Genomic DNA, 13,791 nt, shown 5'->3' with positions numbered 1-13,791 from the left:
CGTGGATGATGCGGCTGTATTTAAAGAACCGATGGAAAAACGAATGGAGTTCAATCTGAAAAAATCATATTGCGCAGCAGGGGCCGCGTGTAGACCGGCAGTGGCGCTGACATCGGTTTCTAGAGCCCTAAAACTCTGGCTTTCAGACATTGATGAAGCAGTTACGTCCAATGTAAAGAGACAAAGACTGCTGGAGATGGTGGCAGATTGTAAGGCGGCTGTTGAGTTTATCTCAGAAGCTTCAATAGACCTTGTACGCTTCACAGCGAGATCCATGGCACTGTCAGTAGCGGCAAGAAGGGCCTTGTGGCTGAAGCCTTGGGCTGCGGATGCATCTTCCAAGTATAATTTGTGCCAGCTTCCGTTTGAGGGAGAAATGCTCTTTGGAGAGAAGTTGGACGCAATTATAAAGAAAGTGTCTGGAGGGAAAAGCGTCTTTCTGCCTCAGGACAGGAAGAATAAAAGAGGAAGATTTGAGCCTCCTTTCTCGAGAGATAAGGAAAGATTCTTTCGAGGGGCGAGACAATATAGACCGGGGAGAGAGTTCTCCAGACAGACATCATGGAGATCCGGTCGTCAAGTCCCCAGAGGGAATGTTAGAAGAACTAGTGTTTTTCCCACCTCAGCCTCTACCTCACAACGACAATGAGGGTGGATCGGCTCAGACGGCAGTAGGAGGCAGGTTGGCGTTATTTGCTCAAGTCTGGGCCGAAAATATCCAAGATCACTGGGTGTGCAGTACAATACAGGGCGGATTACGCCTAGAATTTGCAAGTCTGCCAAGAAAGCATCATTTTTTAGTTTCTTCTTTTCGAAACTCAGAGGAGAGTTATTCTTTAGTTCAAGAGTACATAGACCAATTGTTCAGGTCGGAAGCGGTCGAGATGGTACCGCAAGACGAAAGAACCGAGGGGTTCTATTCAAGGCTTTTCCTCGTAAAAAAAGCTTCAGGGGCCCTGAGACCAGTGTTGGATATGCGCAGGTTGAACAGATTCCTAATAAAGAGAAAGTTCAAAATGGAGTCCCTAGGCTCGATCATTCAAGCCGTCTCAGTAGGGGATTGGATGTCGAATATAGATTTAAAAGATGCATATTTCCATGTACCTATTTGCCCGGAGCACAGAAAATACCTAAGATTCGCAGTCGGCGAAATACATGTCCAGTTCAGGTGTCTCCCCTTTGGCCTGTCGCAATCACCAAGGGTTTTCACAAAGGTTCTGGTTGTGCTGATAGCAGAGTTAAGGAAAGAAGGCATATCAGTTTTTCACTATTTGGACGACATTCTGGTGACGGCAAGATCACAAATGGAAGCCGAAGTTCACACAAGAAGGGTGCTAGACTTCCTTCAGTTTTTCGGATGGGTCGTCAATATAGAGAAGAGCAACTTGTTCCCCACAAGATCTCTGACGTTTCTCGGGGCATTATTTCAGACAACACAGAATCTGGTAAGCCTACCAATGGAGAAACAAGAGAACATGATCCAAGCAGTTATGTTTTTCAGGAGTCAGGAGATCATAACAGTGAAACATTGTCTGAGAATACTGGGCTTGATGTCTTCAACTATACAAATGGTGAAGTGGGCAAGATGGCACTCGAGACACCTGCAAAACTTCCTATTAAGAAAAGTGAGAAATCCCCAGTTAAATCTACACAAGAGACTGAGAATACCACAAGATGTAAAAGACAGTCTAGATTGGTGGTGCGTCCAAGACAATCTGGGAAAGGGTACGTACCTGGAAGAACCCAAGTGGACGGTCATAACGACCGATGCTTCAGGAACCGGTTGGGGGGCACATATGCAAGATCAGTGCGTTCAAGGCTTATGGAAGAGCAATCAAGATCCGGCAAATATTCTAGAGCTGAGGGCAATAGGCGAAGCACTTTCTTCCTTCACAGAGTTTTTACAAGAAAAGGATGTAAAAATCATGTCCGACAATGTGACAGCAGTAGCATATGTTCAGAAGCAAGGAGGTACCAGAAGTATGGCGTTGCTAAGGTAAGCAGAAAGGATCTTTCAGTTCGCAGAATCACGTTTAAGGAGTCTGACAGCGGTACATCTGCCAGGAGTAGAAAATCGAAAGGCAGATTTTCTGAGTCGAGTGTTTATAGATCCTGGAGAATGGAGCCTACACGGAGACATCTTCCGGGACCTAGTGGAGACATGGGGTCTTCCAGATATAGATGCTATGGCCTCAGATCAAAACAAGAAGTGTCAAGTCTTTTTTTCAAGGTTCCCGTGCAAGGGAGCAGCGGCCCTAGACGGCCTAACTCAAGATTGGTCCATAGGGTTGATCTATGTCTTCCCTCCGATCCCCCTCATTTGGAAGGTTCTGAAGAAAATAGATCAGGAATCATCGGAGGCTATAGTGGTGATTCCCTTCTGGCCGAGGAGACCATGGTTCCCACTACTTCGCAGGTTGGCGTGCTTTCGGCCCAGGAAGATTCCAGAATTTCCAGGATGGTTATCCCAAGGGATGATCCATTGTCAGGAAGGAAATCATCTATCCTTGATGGCCTGGAGGTTGAAAGGGAGAGGCTCAAGACTCATAATCTGAGCAATGAGGTTATTGATTTTCTTCTGAAATCAAGGAAAAATTCAACCTCAGCACAATATTATAAGATCTGGGAGAGATTTGTGCAGTTTTCAGTAGCAGGTGGTAGAGATCCTTCCGAGGTGTCGGCCTCTCTGCTGGTAGATTTCCTTTTTGCGGGGTATCAAAAAGGCCTTCACATAAACACGCTAAGGGTGCATGTTTCAGCAATTTCAGCATTGTCAGGAAGAAGTTGGGCGCTGGATCCACTAGTCCAAAGATTTTTTAATGCTTTGATGAGGATTAAACCATGTATTAAGAATATTTCCCCACCATGGGATCTTCCATTTGTGTTGGACACTTTATCTCGGGCTCCATTCGAACCACTGCAGGAGACTTCGTTGTGGAATCTAACCCTGAAAGTGGTGCTACTAGTAGCAGTGACGTCAGCCTGCAGGGTAGGTGAACTTTCAGCATTGTCTGCCAAAGAGCCCTTTACGACTATCTTTGAAGATAAAGTTATCTTGCGGCCTGCTTTCAAGTTTCTTCCTAAAGTCGTATCCAAGTTTCATATGGATTTGGAGGTGATACTTCCCTCATTCTGTCCATCTCCAAGGACGGAAAAAGAAAATCGTTGGCATACTCTGGATCTGGTCAGAGCAATTAAAGTCTATCTGGAAAGGACAGAAGACTGGAGGAAATCTGAGCATCTGTTTGTGATTCCTGGTGGCTTTAGGAGGGGCCAAGCTCCCTCCAAGAGGACCCTGAGCTCTTGGATAATAGCAGCTATTGCCAAAGCGTATAACACAGCAGGCAGGAAGGTTCCCCGGGGACTTAAAGCCCATTCCACGAGGGCATTGGCCAGTTCCTGGGCGATGGAAGCCAAAGCATCGCCAGAGATGATCTGTAGATCTGCCAGGTGGTCGTCAATCAACACATTTATAAAGCATTATAGATTAGATGTTTTGGCCTCGCATGAAGCAAGATTTGGGAGAAAAGTCTTGCAATCAGTTGTACATTTCACTGAATAAATTTTTTTCTTTCACTGCATTTGTAGCGTATTCCCTCCCTAGTTTTTAGCTTTGTAGTTCCCATTGGTGAATGCTGGCCATGGGTGACTAGGAAAACAGGAAATTGTTTATTACTTACCGTAATTTCTGTTTCCTGGTCACCTTCCATGGCAGCATTCACCAGGGATTTCCCACCCTGTACGGACAAGCTTATTACCAAGACAGGTGAGTGGGGGGAGGAGTTGACTTTTAACTTTGGAGGAAGTCCTGTCCATTGGCCCGAAGGGCAGTTAACCCATTGGTGAATGCTGCCATGGAAGGTGACCAGGAAACAGAAATTACGGTAAGTAATAAACAATTTCCTGTTTTCTGTGCATTAGTCTTTATCTACATGAGCAACATTGCCAACAGCAACAACTGTATATGCCTGGATGAATGCTGTTGATATTAGGAGAAGGCCTCTACTAAGCATTACAGCAGACTCAGTCCAAAGGTTTTAGACAAAGCAAAATAAAATATGTTTGTCCACAAAATATACTTATGATGTGAAAATACATATTTACATTTATGGACAAATACTAGGATTCAGATAAGTACAAATATTTAGATTGTATTGTTAGATGAAAGATGCAATCCCAGAAGACATTAATAGCTGCTAATAGAAACATTTCAGCAGTTGGTGACTGCAAGCCAACTGCTGTTCAGCGTATGCCTGAGTTTTGTTAGGTATTTGCAGATTCCATGTTAATCCCTGCAAGTGTGCTTCTCAACAAGTGTCACTGATCTGCTTTTAATTAGCACAAAACCAATGACACAGAGCACTATACCCTTCTTAATTTTGCTGGATATCAGCCTTGTCAAAACAAGATGTTTATATGTAAACTCTTTTAACTCATATTTTACTTTATTTGCTATGCATACATTTAAAAAAGGCACAGAAATATTTTAACAACATTAAAAAGGGAATTTGTCCTGTTTCTGGTCAACCTGTGGCTATCCAGCTGAACTACATAATAGTATGTTAGGGGGTTCTGAGTTCAGAAACAATAGTCATGCATTGTAATAATGTGTAACTTCTTTTAACCAGTGCCCTGCACTTTAAGGGGCTGCTAAAAAACCCTAATACGAAAATACTTCAGCTAAAACCAGTTGAAATATGTAAAAATCAATGGCAGACAGTCCCGTTTCTTGCTGATTGTCAAGGGTTTCAGGCAGGATTTCACTCAAAAATGCGATAATCCCTTTTTTGAGCTTCAAATAGAAAATCAATTTGACACACAATTTTGTCTCGACTTTTTTGCACATTTTTTTTTTTTGTTTTGTTTTATTGGTAAATTAAGGGTATTCAAGTTTGGAAGTATGGTCAATTTTATTATATAGAGATATGAGAAAAAGTTGAATCTTAGTAAATACCCCCCTAAAAGGTGAGACATTTTAGCTTTTTTCCTCTAAAAATTCAGATTTTTTGGCCTTTAAAACAAGACAATTGCACCTGGTACTGTACCAGTAATTGGTACCAATATTGCTATAATGTCCTTGTTTTATTGAAAAATCTGCAATGGACCACTGAACTTTCCCATCTATTTTTAGCTCTAGTCTTTATTTCTGTAATATGCTTCATGGTGTTTAGATTTCCTTCACTGCCTCTCCATAGGAGGTGTGACACATTGCTTGGTCCTTTTAGCTACATATATCTTGTAAGTGCTTAAAATTATCCTTGTTGTAAATACATTTCCAAGTAACTTAAATATTGATATTCTATTTTATGCTGTTACAGCATGTTTAATAATGGCACAGGAGTTATAGTACCTCATAGAGGACGGGATGGTGTCAAATGTCCCTGTGTTTGGAGGCCCTTTATATGGGAGGAGGACCGCCAGCTCACTTCCCTGCTTGATATACACAGATGACAGACAAATCCTAGTATCTAGCGCTTACTCATAATTTTCTTAATGGGCACCTTAATAAAATGAATGGCCTATTTGGGGACTACCGTTTGACTTCAGTACAGGCACTACTGAATTACTGACACAGTATCAGGTGCAACCAACAATGCAGTATATGCATGGAGACTTGACTTGAGGTGATGCTAAGATCCATACAAGTTATTGTCAATTATACAAACAGTGCAGAGGCTCCAGTACTATATTAGAAAATGTACATTAATTTGATTTTGCAGTTAAGAAGACCATATCAATTCCTTTATTCACTAATGTTTTTGACTTTTTAAAAGGAAAGACTTCTGGTATGTTCTCTACCTATCCTTCTCTAAACTATTTTTTCCTACCCCCCCCCCCCCTCTTATCACTACACGCTATGTAACAGGTGTCTGTTGGAATGTAAGTTACTTCTATATTACCAAGTGATACATACTTGCTACTATGTTGCTATTTTTCTGTTACATGGTTAAGTAGTGCATTGTGATTTAGCTCTACATGAGATGCCAGGCTTACTTTATTTACAATAATAATGCATTGTGAAGGTTTTCTACATATCAAACAGGAAGATCCCTGTGGGGGATCGAAACGTTGAGGCTTAATAATAAAACATTTTTTGTTTTTTCACTAAAACCCTGTGAGTGCCGCAATCCTTTTTCACTGCTTATTTCCCATGCTGGCACCCAGGTATTAATTTTGTCTACGGAGTGCACCATTCCTTTGGTTATATATATATATATATCTATATATATATATATATATATATATATATATATATATATATATATATATATATATATATATATATATATATATTTAAATGCTTAAATATATTGCACATTTTTAAACCAGATCTCTTTCAAAACCACTGTATTTCACCATATGCAGTACTGTAGCCTTCCATTGATTACTATTTTGATGAAATCTAAATTAAACTGAATTATATAATACTAACCAACCAAATTAAGTTCCCTCATATATACTGTCATTAATAGAATAAAGGGACAATAAATTATCACATACTTAATTACTGAATTAAAGTACAGTATAGAGTCAGAACCCTTCTTTATTATCATTATCTCCTCCCAGGATATCAACGCTTCCATGACAAACAGCACAGTGACAAGCAAACCCCCTGTCACTTTGCGATTAGTCGTCCCTGCAAGCCAGTGTGGCTCACTTATAGGAAAAGGGGGATCTAAAATTAAAGAGATCAGAGAGGTAAGTGTTTGATTATGATTTCATACCACTCTTGAAAAATAGTTATTTAATGAATATGAATAATAGCTTGTAACATACAAAGGCTTGAGGGATGATAAGAATAATGAAAACAGAAACTGGGGTCTATTTCTTAAACCTCAAAATTTTCTGGTTCAGTTTTTAAAGGGAAAAACTAAAATCTTTAGAGAAATACAGTACAACATTTTTTTGAGATTAACTATGCTCTGAAGCTGCTAAAAATTAAATTCCGAAAATACTCCAGCTAAAACCGGTCGAGATCATGTAGAAGACAAGGGCAGATAGTCCCTTTAACAGTTGGAACATGGGGGGAGATTTACTAACCTGCGAAAATTCGCCAGCAAGGGCTTCGCACCCATCACTATACTTAGCCAGGAGAAAATTCGCTCAGACAACGCTAATTTACTAAAATGCGAAGTTGCGTCCAGGGCGCCAAACAATTGCAAATTTTCATTAGCGTTGCGTCGACAATCAAAGTGAAGATGTGCTAGCATTCAATTATGCCTAGCCCAACTTCATTAGTGGTCTTCGATCAGGCTAATTTGCATACATCGGGAAATTATAAAGTTTAATGGACGTATATGTTGCAGCAAATACATTACATTACACAAGTCCAGGGAACCTTAATAAACGAAATATAGTTGTAATAATGCCCTACACATGAGCCCACTGCATTGTTTTGTTCCATATTTTAGAAAACGTATGGGGGAAAGTAGTTATCCAAAAAAACAGGAAAAGACTCCAGCATTTTTTGGGACTTAGAAATTTTTTCCACTAAAAACTGAGGAAGTCCTGTTCACTCCATTGTACTTCTCCTGGTCTGAGCTGGTGAAGGCAAGTCTGGCGAAAGATGTGACTTTCAGTAAAATCCGCATCTTAGTGAATTTAGTTACGTCCATTCGCTAGAGCAAAAATTCGCCTGGCCTTAGAATGCAAAGCAACGCTAGCATATATATCCTTCACTAGCGAAGTGACGCTGCGCCATTTAGTAAATCGACGATGTAGCGAAATGACGTCATGCTGGCGAATCATCGCCAGCGTTAGTCACTTTGCCCTTTAATAAATTTGCCCCATGGTTTTTACCTTCTCTCTTTTACCATCTCTATAGTTTCAGGCTGTTTGTGCAGTTTTCTGTTTGATAATTCAATAAATTTGAGTTTTCAGGTCGACCATTCAATAAAGTTTACAGAGCATCAATTTAAAAAAGTTGCACGATTCGAAGTGGTACTCGATTTTGTAATGACTTTTTGTTGCACTGATTTTTTGAGAACGATTATTGGTAAATTAAGGGGAGTCACGTCTGGAAGTTTAGTCAACTTTTTTTTAGTGAGAAAAAGTCGAGTTTTTTTAAATAGACCTCTAAGAGGGGTTCTTAAACTCAACATTTTCTCACACAAAATTACCAAACTCCCATAACCTGAATCCTCTTCATTTACCAACAAAACTTCTTCAAAAAAGCGGTGCAACAAAAAGTCTCAATAAATAGATGTATTGACTCTCCAAAAAATATATTGGATTATCAAACAAAAACCATTAACAAACAGCTCAAAACTATTGAGAATCCTGAAGGTATAAAAATGTTCCAATTGTTAAAAGGACCTACTTCCATTGAGTTTCAAGTTTTTCCCTCTAAAAGGTTTTTTCCCCTTTAAAAACTCGACCCAAAAATTGGAAGTTTAATAAATAAGCCCCAAAGTTTTCAGTTGGTTAGGCAAATTTTGCATAATTGTTGCTGTCTTCTCTCATCAGTATTGTACCCCAAGAATATGTGCATAGAGTACTACTGTTCATTTAACCAACATTTGGTGGAGGCTTGGACTAATTACCCATAATATGTGAACTAACCTTATGTATGGTATGGAGTCCCAGCATTAATTTTAATGCAGTGCAAGTCTATTGGGGACTACAGAACTGTTACATCATTTCCACTAATTCCATTAGAAGTTACATTAAAAACAAGTTTGTAAATCTGAAGCTTTTGGCATTTTTCACTGACCTGTAACCATCATTATCCCTCACCCCAAAATGCCAAGGCATTTACAGATCACTATGCATTATCACTTTACTTATCTTCATTTAGCTCAAATGCTCTTGTATGCAGACTCTTTGCATCTTGCCAGCTGAAAAATACAAATAAAAATATTTGTTTTTTAAATGTTAATAATTTAAAGTTGTATAATTTCTTTTTTTATTGTGACCATGCATCCTATTTTGTAAATAAACAACCTAGGTTAATGAAATAGTATCAAGCTAAAAATAGTAGCAAGCCAAAAAATGTATTTTTATTAAACAGGTATAGCAAAACTATTGTGATTTAATTCCAATTAATGGTACTTGTTTGGGATGAGGTTGGATCTCAAAACCAAGGCACATCCTTCTACTGAGAAGATAAAATACGTAACAGATTTTGCATTGTGTGCAAAATCACACTTTTAAAAGTAGATAAACTGAAGCAATCCATTGCTGTTGCCATTGCTGGATCACAATCTGTCTATGTCTGTCTGAACACAGAAAAAGTAAAACAAAAATTGTATTTTAAGCTAAACATTAACAATTCAGAACAATAACAACAGAAAGCACATTCATTCTAATAATATGGTTTATTTTGTGTTACTCTGAAGTCCACAGGTGCCCAAGTACAAGTAGCAGGAGATATGCTACCAAATTCTACAGAGCGAGCAGTTACCATATCAGGAACCCCAGATGCGATCATTCAATGTGTTAAACAAATTTGTGTGGTCATGCTAGAAGTAAGTCCTCTTAACACTCACAGATGAATGCATGTTTCCACCTACTACAGAAATTATTTGATATTTGTTTTTATATATAGGGCAGAGTTGCATGAAACACAAAAACAGATTTTTAAATTTGTTGTGTTGTTATGTTCTTATTTTGTCTACTGCTAAATTTTGAGAGACACCGTTTTTGGGCACATTAGCATTCCTCTAAAATGTTAATGTTTTTTTTTGTTGTTGTTAAATCAAATACATGTAAGTTGATTTCTTATTGATATAGTGTTATATTTTATAGTGCGTCTGTTAAAAAGAATTAATGTCTTATGTTTTCATCTTTAAAGTCACCGCCAAAAGGTGCCACTATCCCTTACCGTCCAAAGCCAGCATCTGGACCTATTATTTTTACTGGAGGCCAGGTAAGAGCGGATGCAATTTTGGCCTCAGCTGGAAATCATACCGTCCTGGCCCAACATCAACCAACACCTGTTAGTTTCTCTCTTTCCTGGTATAGTATAAGAGTACATATTATATTTCAGATGTTGCTTGCACAAGGTAGATTCTATCTACTTTACCATTCTAGATTTTACATTATGTAACTGCATGATCTTACTTTGATTCTTCATGTACATTTTTTAGCTGTGAATGTAAAGTTTTTGGACATACTTTTTTTTATGTATTTTATTTTTCTAAATTGCAGTATAGATAGGTATTGCACAGTGGTAGATTTGGTGTGAACAGTCAAACATTACACAAATTTTAAAGTTGTTCATTCTTTACCTCTAGCCTTTTTAATGAGAAAATAAATAATCAAAGCTTTAAATGCTTTGGTTTTGTCATTTAATGACCTTTAATCCTCAGGTAAGATACGTGATAAGGGCAGGCTGGGACCTTAAAAGCCTGCACTATAAATCTAGTAAAAAATTCTTTACCCCAGTTACTTGCAGATATTTAGTCAGTCAACACCTGTAACAATGTGTTTGGCTTTTTTGTGTCTCCATGCTAAGGTGGGGCTTATTAAATTGCACAGACACTGAAGTTATTGCTGCTTACCAACCAGAAAATACAATGCATCCATGGAGAAATCCCTCCACAGATTTATAGCAAAGTGTATAACACTCATGTTGCTAGAAGATCACACTTGTGGCATGCAGAGGCGCTGATTTATCAACATTCAAATTCAAACTGTACTATGACAAATTCTTTGTCAGTGGGAGTTTTTTTTTAAATCAAGCTTTTTACACGTAACATTTTTTGAGAGTTTATAGATCCATTGAAAGTTATGACTAGTAAAATATTGACTAGTAAAGGTAACCCTACCTGAGAAAATGATTTTATAGCTCTATTTAAACCACCAACGTAGCTCACCTAACTTATTAAATGTCATGTAAATATTACAGCATACAGTATAACCGCCAGTAGATAGATTTGGTTTTGGTTCTATTTTTCTGCAATATCTTGTACTGGGTTGCCCTGGAATTAATAATTGTACCTTACATATTGTGAGTATATTGTGACCAGAAATACTATTATTAAGTGTTTAATATCAACTGAAATAATTGTCTGATGAAAATGGGTTTTATTCATACTACCCCACATTTATTTTTGGAGTATTGGTGCATTTGTGGCACAATTTATATTTATTTTCTCATGTAGATTTTGAGTCCAAGAACAAATGTTATATTTTTTCATGCTGTGCTCCACTTTGTCCGTCAAATTTTACACTTCCTAGAATTTCATTCATATCCCTGTTCTACATCCCTTAGTCAGCTTAACTTCCACCTAGTTCAAACTTTAGTGCATCTGCCCCAAGTGCAAGAAACCTGAATATGATACTCTGCCCTAAGTATCCTTATGTGTTTATCATAAACACAACCTTCATTTAATATAAATCTCATTGCATAGGATATTGAACATTGAAATTTTAATAACATGGGTATTGTTCACATCTGGATATCGGTACTAGTATCTTGAGGATTTGCCTATAATTTTGCTATTCAAAACAATTAAAAGTGAACTTATCACAGGATTGGCCTAGATCATTCTAGTAAAATCCATAATACATTGTAGCCACATTCTTTTTCTACAACACTTGCACAACTCTGTTTGGCATGCGTACTTTGTTTGACCTATCCTGGAGTTTGACCTACGCCATAATCCAATCATTGAATTATAAAATATAAGCCCTATGTCTCCAATTACCTAATTTAAGGAGAACTAAACCTTAACTCAAGAAGTAGGGCAGAAATGTTGTACATTATGTTTTGGGATTCTACACCAGTCCAATGCATTTTTTGCCCCCAAAAATTGCCTCAGTAGCTCCCCATCTTCTTTTCTGCTGATTCACTTCACATGTTCTGTGCTGCTGTCAGTTACTGAGTTTAGGGACTAATGCACAAGGTTCTCGCTCTCACTCTCTGCCTCTCTTTCTCACTGTCTCTCTCTCTCTCTCTCTCTCTCTCACTCTCTATAGAGAGAGAGAGAGAGAGAGAGAGAGGGGGGGGGGGGGAACTCCTTGGTGACTTGCAATACCTGTATAAATACCAAAGGGTGAGTGCTTATATACATGTCATGGAACTCTGAGATAATAATGTCTAATATACAGTCATATGAAAATGTTTGGGAACCCCTCTTAATTCTTTGGAGTTTTGTTTATCATGTGCTGAGCTTTCAAAGTAGCAACTTCCTTTTAATATATAACATGCCTTATAGAAACACTAGTATACAACAATAGTGTAGTTTATTGGATTAACAGAGTATATGCAATATGCATCACAACAAAATTAGTTGAGCCTCCTTTTGCAAAAGTAGTAGCCTTTGATGAGTGTCTGGATTATGGATGGCTGTATTTTAGACCATTCGTCCATACAAAATCTCTCCGTTTCAGTAAAATTTGATGGCTGCCAAGCATGGACAGCCTGCTTCAAATCGTCCCATATGTTTTCGATGATATTCAAGTCGGGGAAATATTGTACTTCGCCCTCTGCATGAATGCCTTTGTAAATTTGAAAGTGTGTTTAGGGTCATTGTCTTGTTGGAATATCCAACCCCTGCCTAACTTCAGCTTTGTGACTGACGCTTTAACATTATCCTGCAGAATTAGTTGATATTGGGTTGAACTCATCCGACCCTCACTTTAACAAGGCCCCTAGATTAGCCATGCAACCTCACCGCATGATGGAACCTACACCAAATGTGATAGTAGGTAGCAGGTGTTTATCTTGAAATGCTGTGTTCTTCTGCCACCGTGCAAAGTGTTATTTGTTATGACCAAATAACTCAAAAAAACATTTTTGGTCTCATCAGTCTAAAGCACTTTGTTCCAAAATGACTGTGGCTTGTCTAAATGAGCTTTGCATACAACAAACGACTCTGTTTGTGATGTGATTGCAGAAAGGGCTTCTTTCTCATCACCCTGCCATACAGACGTTCTTTGTGCAAATTGCGCTGAATTGTAGAATGATGTACAGACACGCCATCTGGAGAAAGATCCGCTCTTGCGGGTCTTTGGAGGTGATCTTCGTATAACAATTCTCACAATCCTCCGCATATGCCGCTCCTGTATTTTTCTTGGCCTGCCAGACCTTTTTCTTGTGCCTGTGGCTTTCCATTTCCTGATTACAGTTGAAACAGACAGTTTAAACATCTGAGATAGCTTTTTGTAGCCTTCCCCTAAACCATAATACTGAACAATTTTTGTTTTCAGATCTTTTGAGAGTGGCTTACAGTATCCCATGCTGTCACTCTTCAAAATGAGAGTCAAACAGAAGCACAACAACTTTCAATTGGCCACCTTAAATACCTTTTCTCATGAATGGACATACCAGCCTATGAAATTCAAGGCTTAACGAGCTAATCCAACCAATTTGGTGTTGCCAGTAATCAGTATTGAGCAGTTACATGCGTTCAAATTAGCAAGATTAAAAGGGTATCCACATTTTTGCACAGCCAGTTTTTCACATTTGATTTCATTACATATAACTGAATACTGCTTCACTAAAAATCTTTATTCAGAGAATATGCCAGATGTTCCTGGGAAATGACATACCACTGTAATCTTTTTTGTTAAAAGTGGAGTAAATTATTATACAAGCTGAGAGGGGTTTCCAAACTATTTCATATGACTGTAAATATTATTGGTACATGGCATCAGCTTATATGACAGACAAACTTCACTTTCTGCTTGATGATTTGTGACAACCCCTAAATCTTTTGCGGCACATTCATGAAAAAGTGAACACCAAGAGTAACTTCTTTTTTTATATATTTTTTTTAGGCATTTGCAATTCAGGGACAGTATGCTATCCCACATCCAGACGTGAGTTCAGCGCATGCCAATTAT

General features: G+C 38.4%; 1 protein-coding gene across 15 annotated transcripts in view; it reads left to right on the top strand.

Moving 5' to 3' along the window:
- The window catches only part of pcbp2.S (poly(rC) binding protein 2 S homeolog), a 495,331-nt gene that overhangs the window by 450,758 nt on the left and 30,782 nt on the right, over nt 1-13,791 (top strand). For all 15 annotated transcript variants that reach the window (XM_041567631.1, XM_041567629.1, XM_041567630.1 and 12 more), the window contains 4 exons: nt 6,568-6,699; nt 9,339-9,467; nt 9,794-9,937; nt 13,726-13,767. In XM_041567631.1, coding sequence (XP_041423565.1) covers nt 6,568-6,699; nt 9,339-9,467; nt 9,794-9,937; nt 13,726-13,767 — 447 coding nt within the window. The remainder of the gene's footprint in view (nt 1-6,567; nt 6,700-9,338; nt 9,468-9,793; nt 9,938-13,725; nt 13,768-13,791) is intronic.

This window comes from Xenopus laevis, chromosome 6S, assembly GCF_017654675.1.
Source record: "Xenopus laevis strain J_2021 chromosome 6S, Xenopus_laevis_v10.1, whole genome shotgun sequence".
Lineage (NCBI taxonomy): Eukaryota > Metazoa > Chordata > Amphibia > Anura > Pipidae > Xenopus > Xenopus laevis.
Note: the sequence above shows the minus strand (reverse complement) of the source record. Positions and strands in the feature narration are given on the sequence as shown.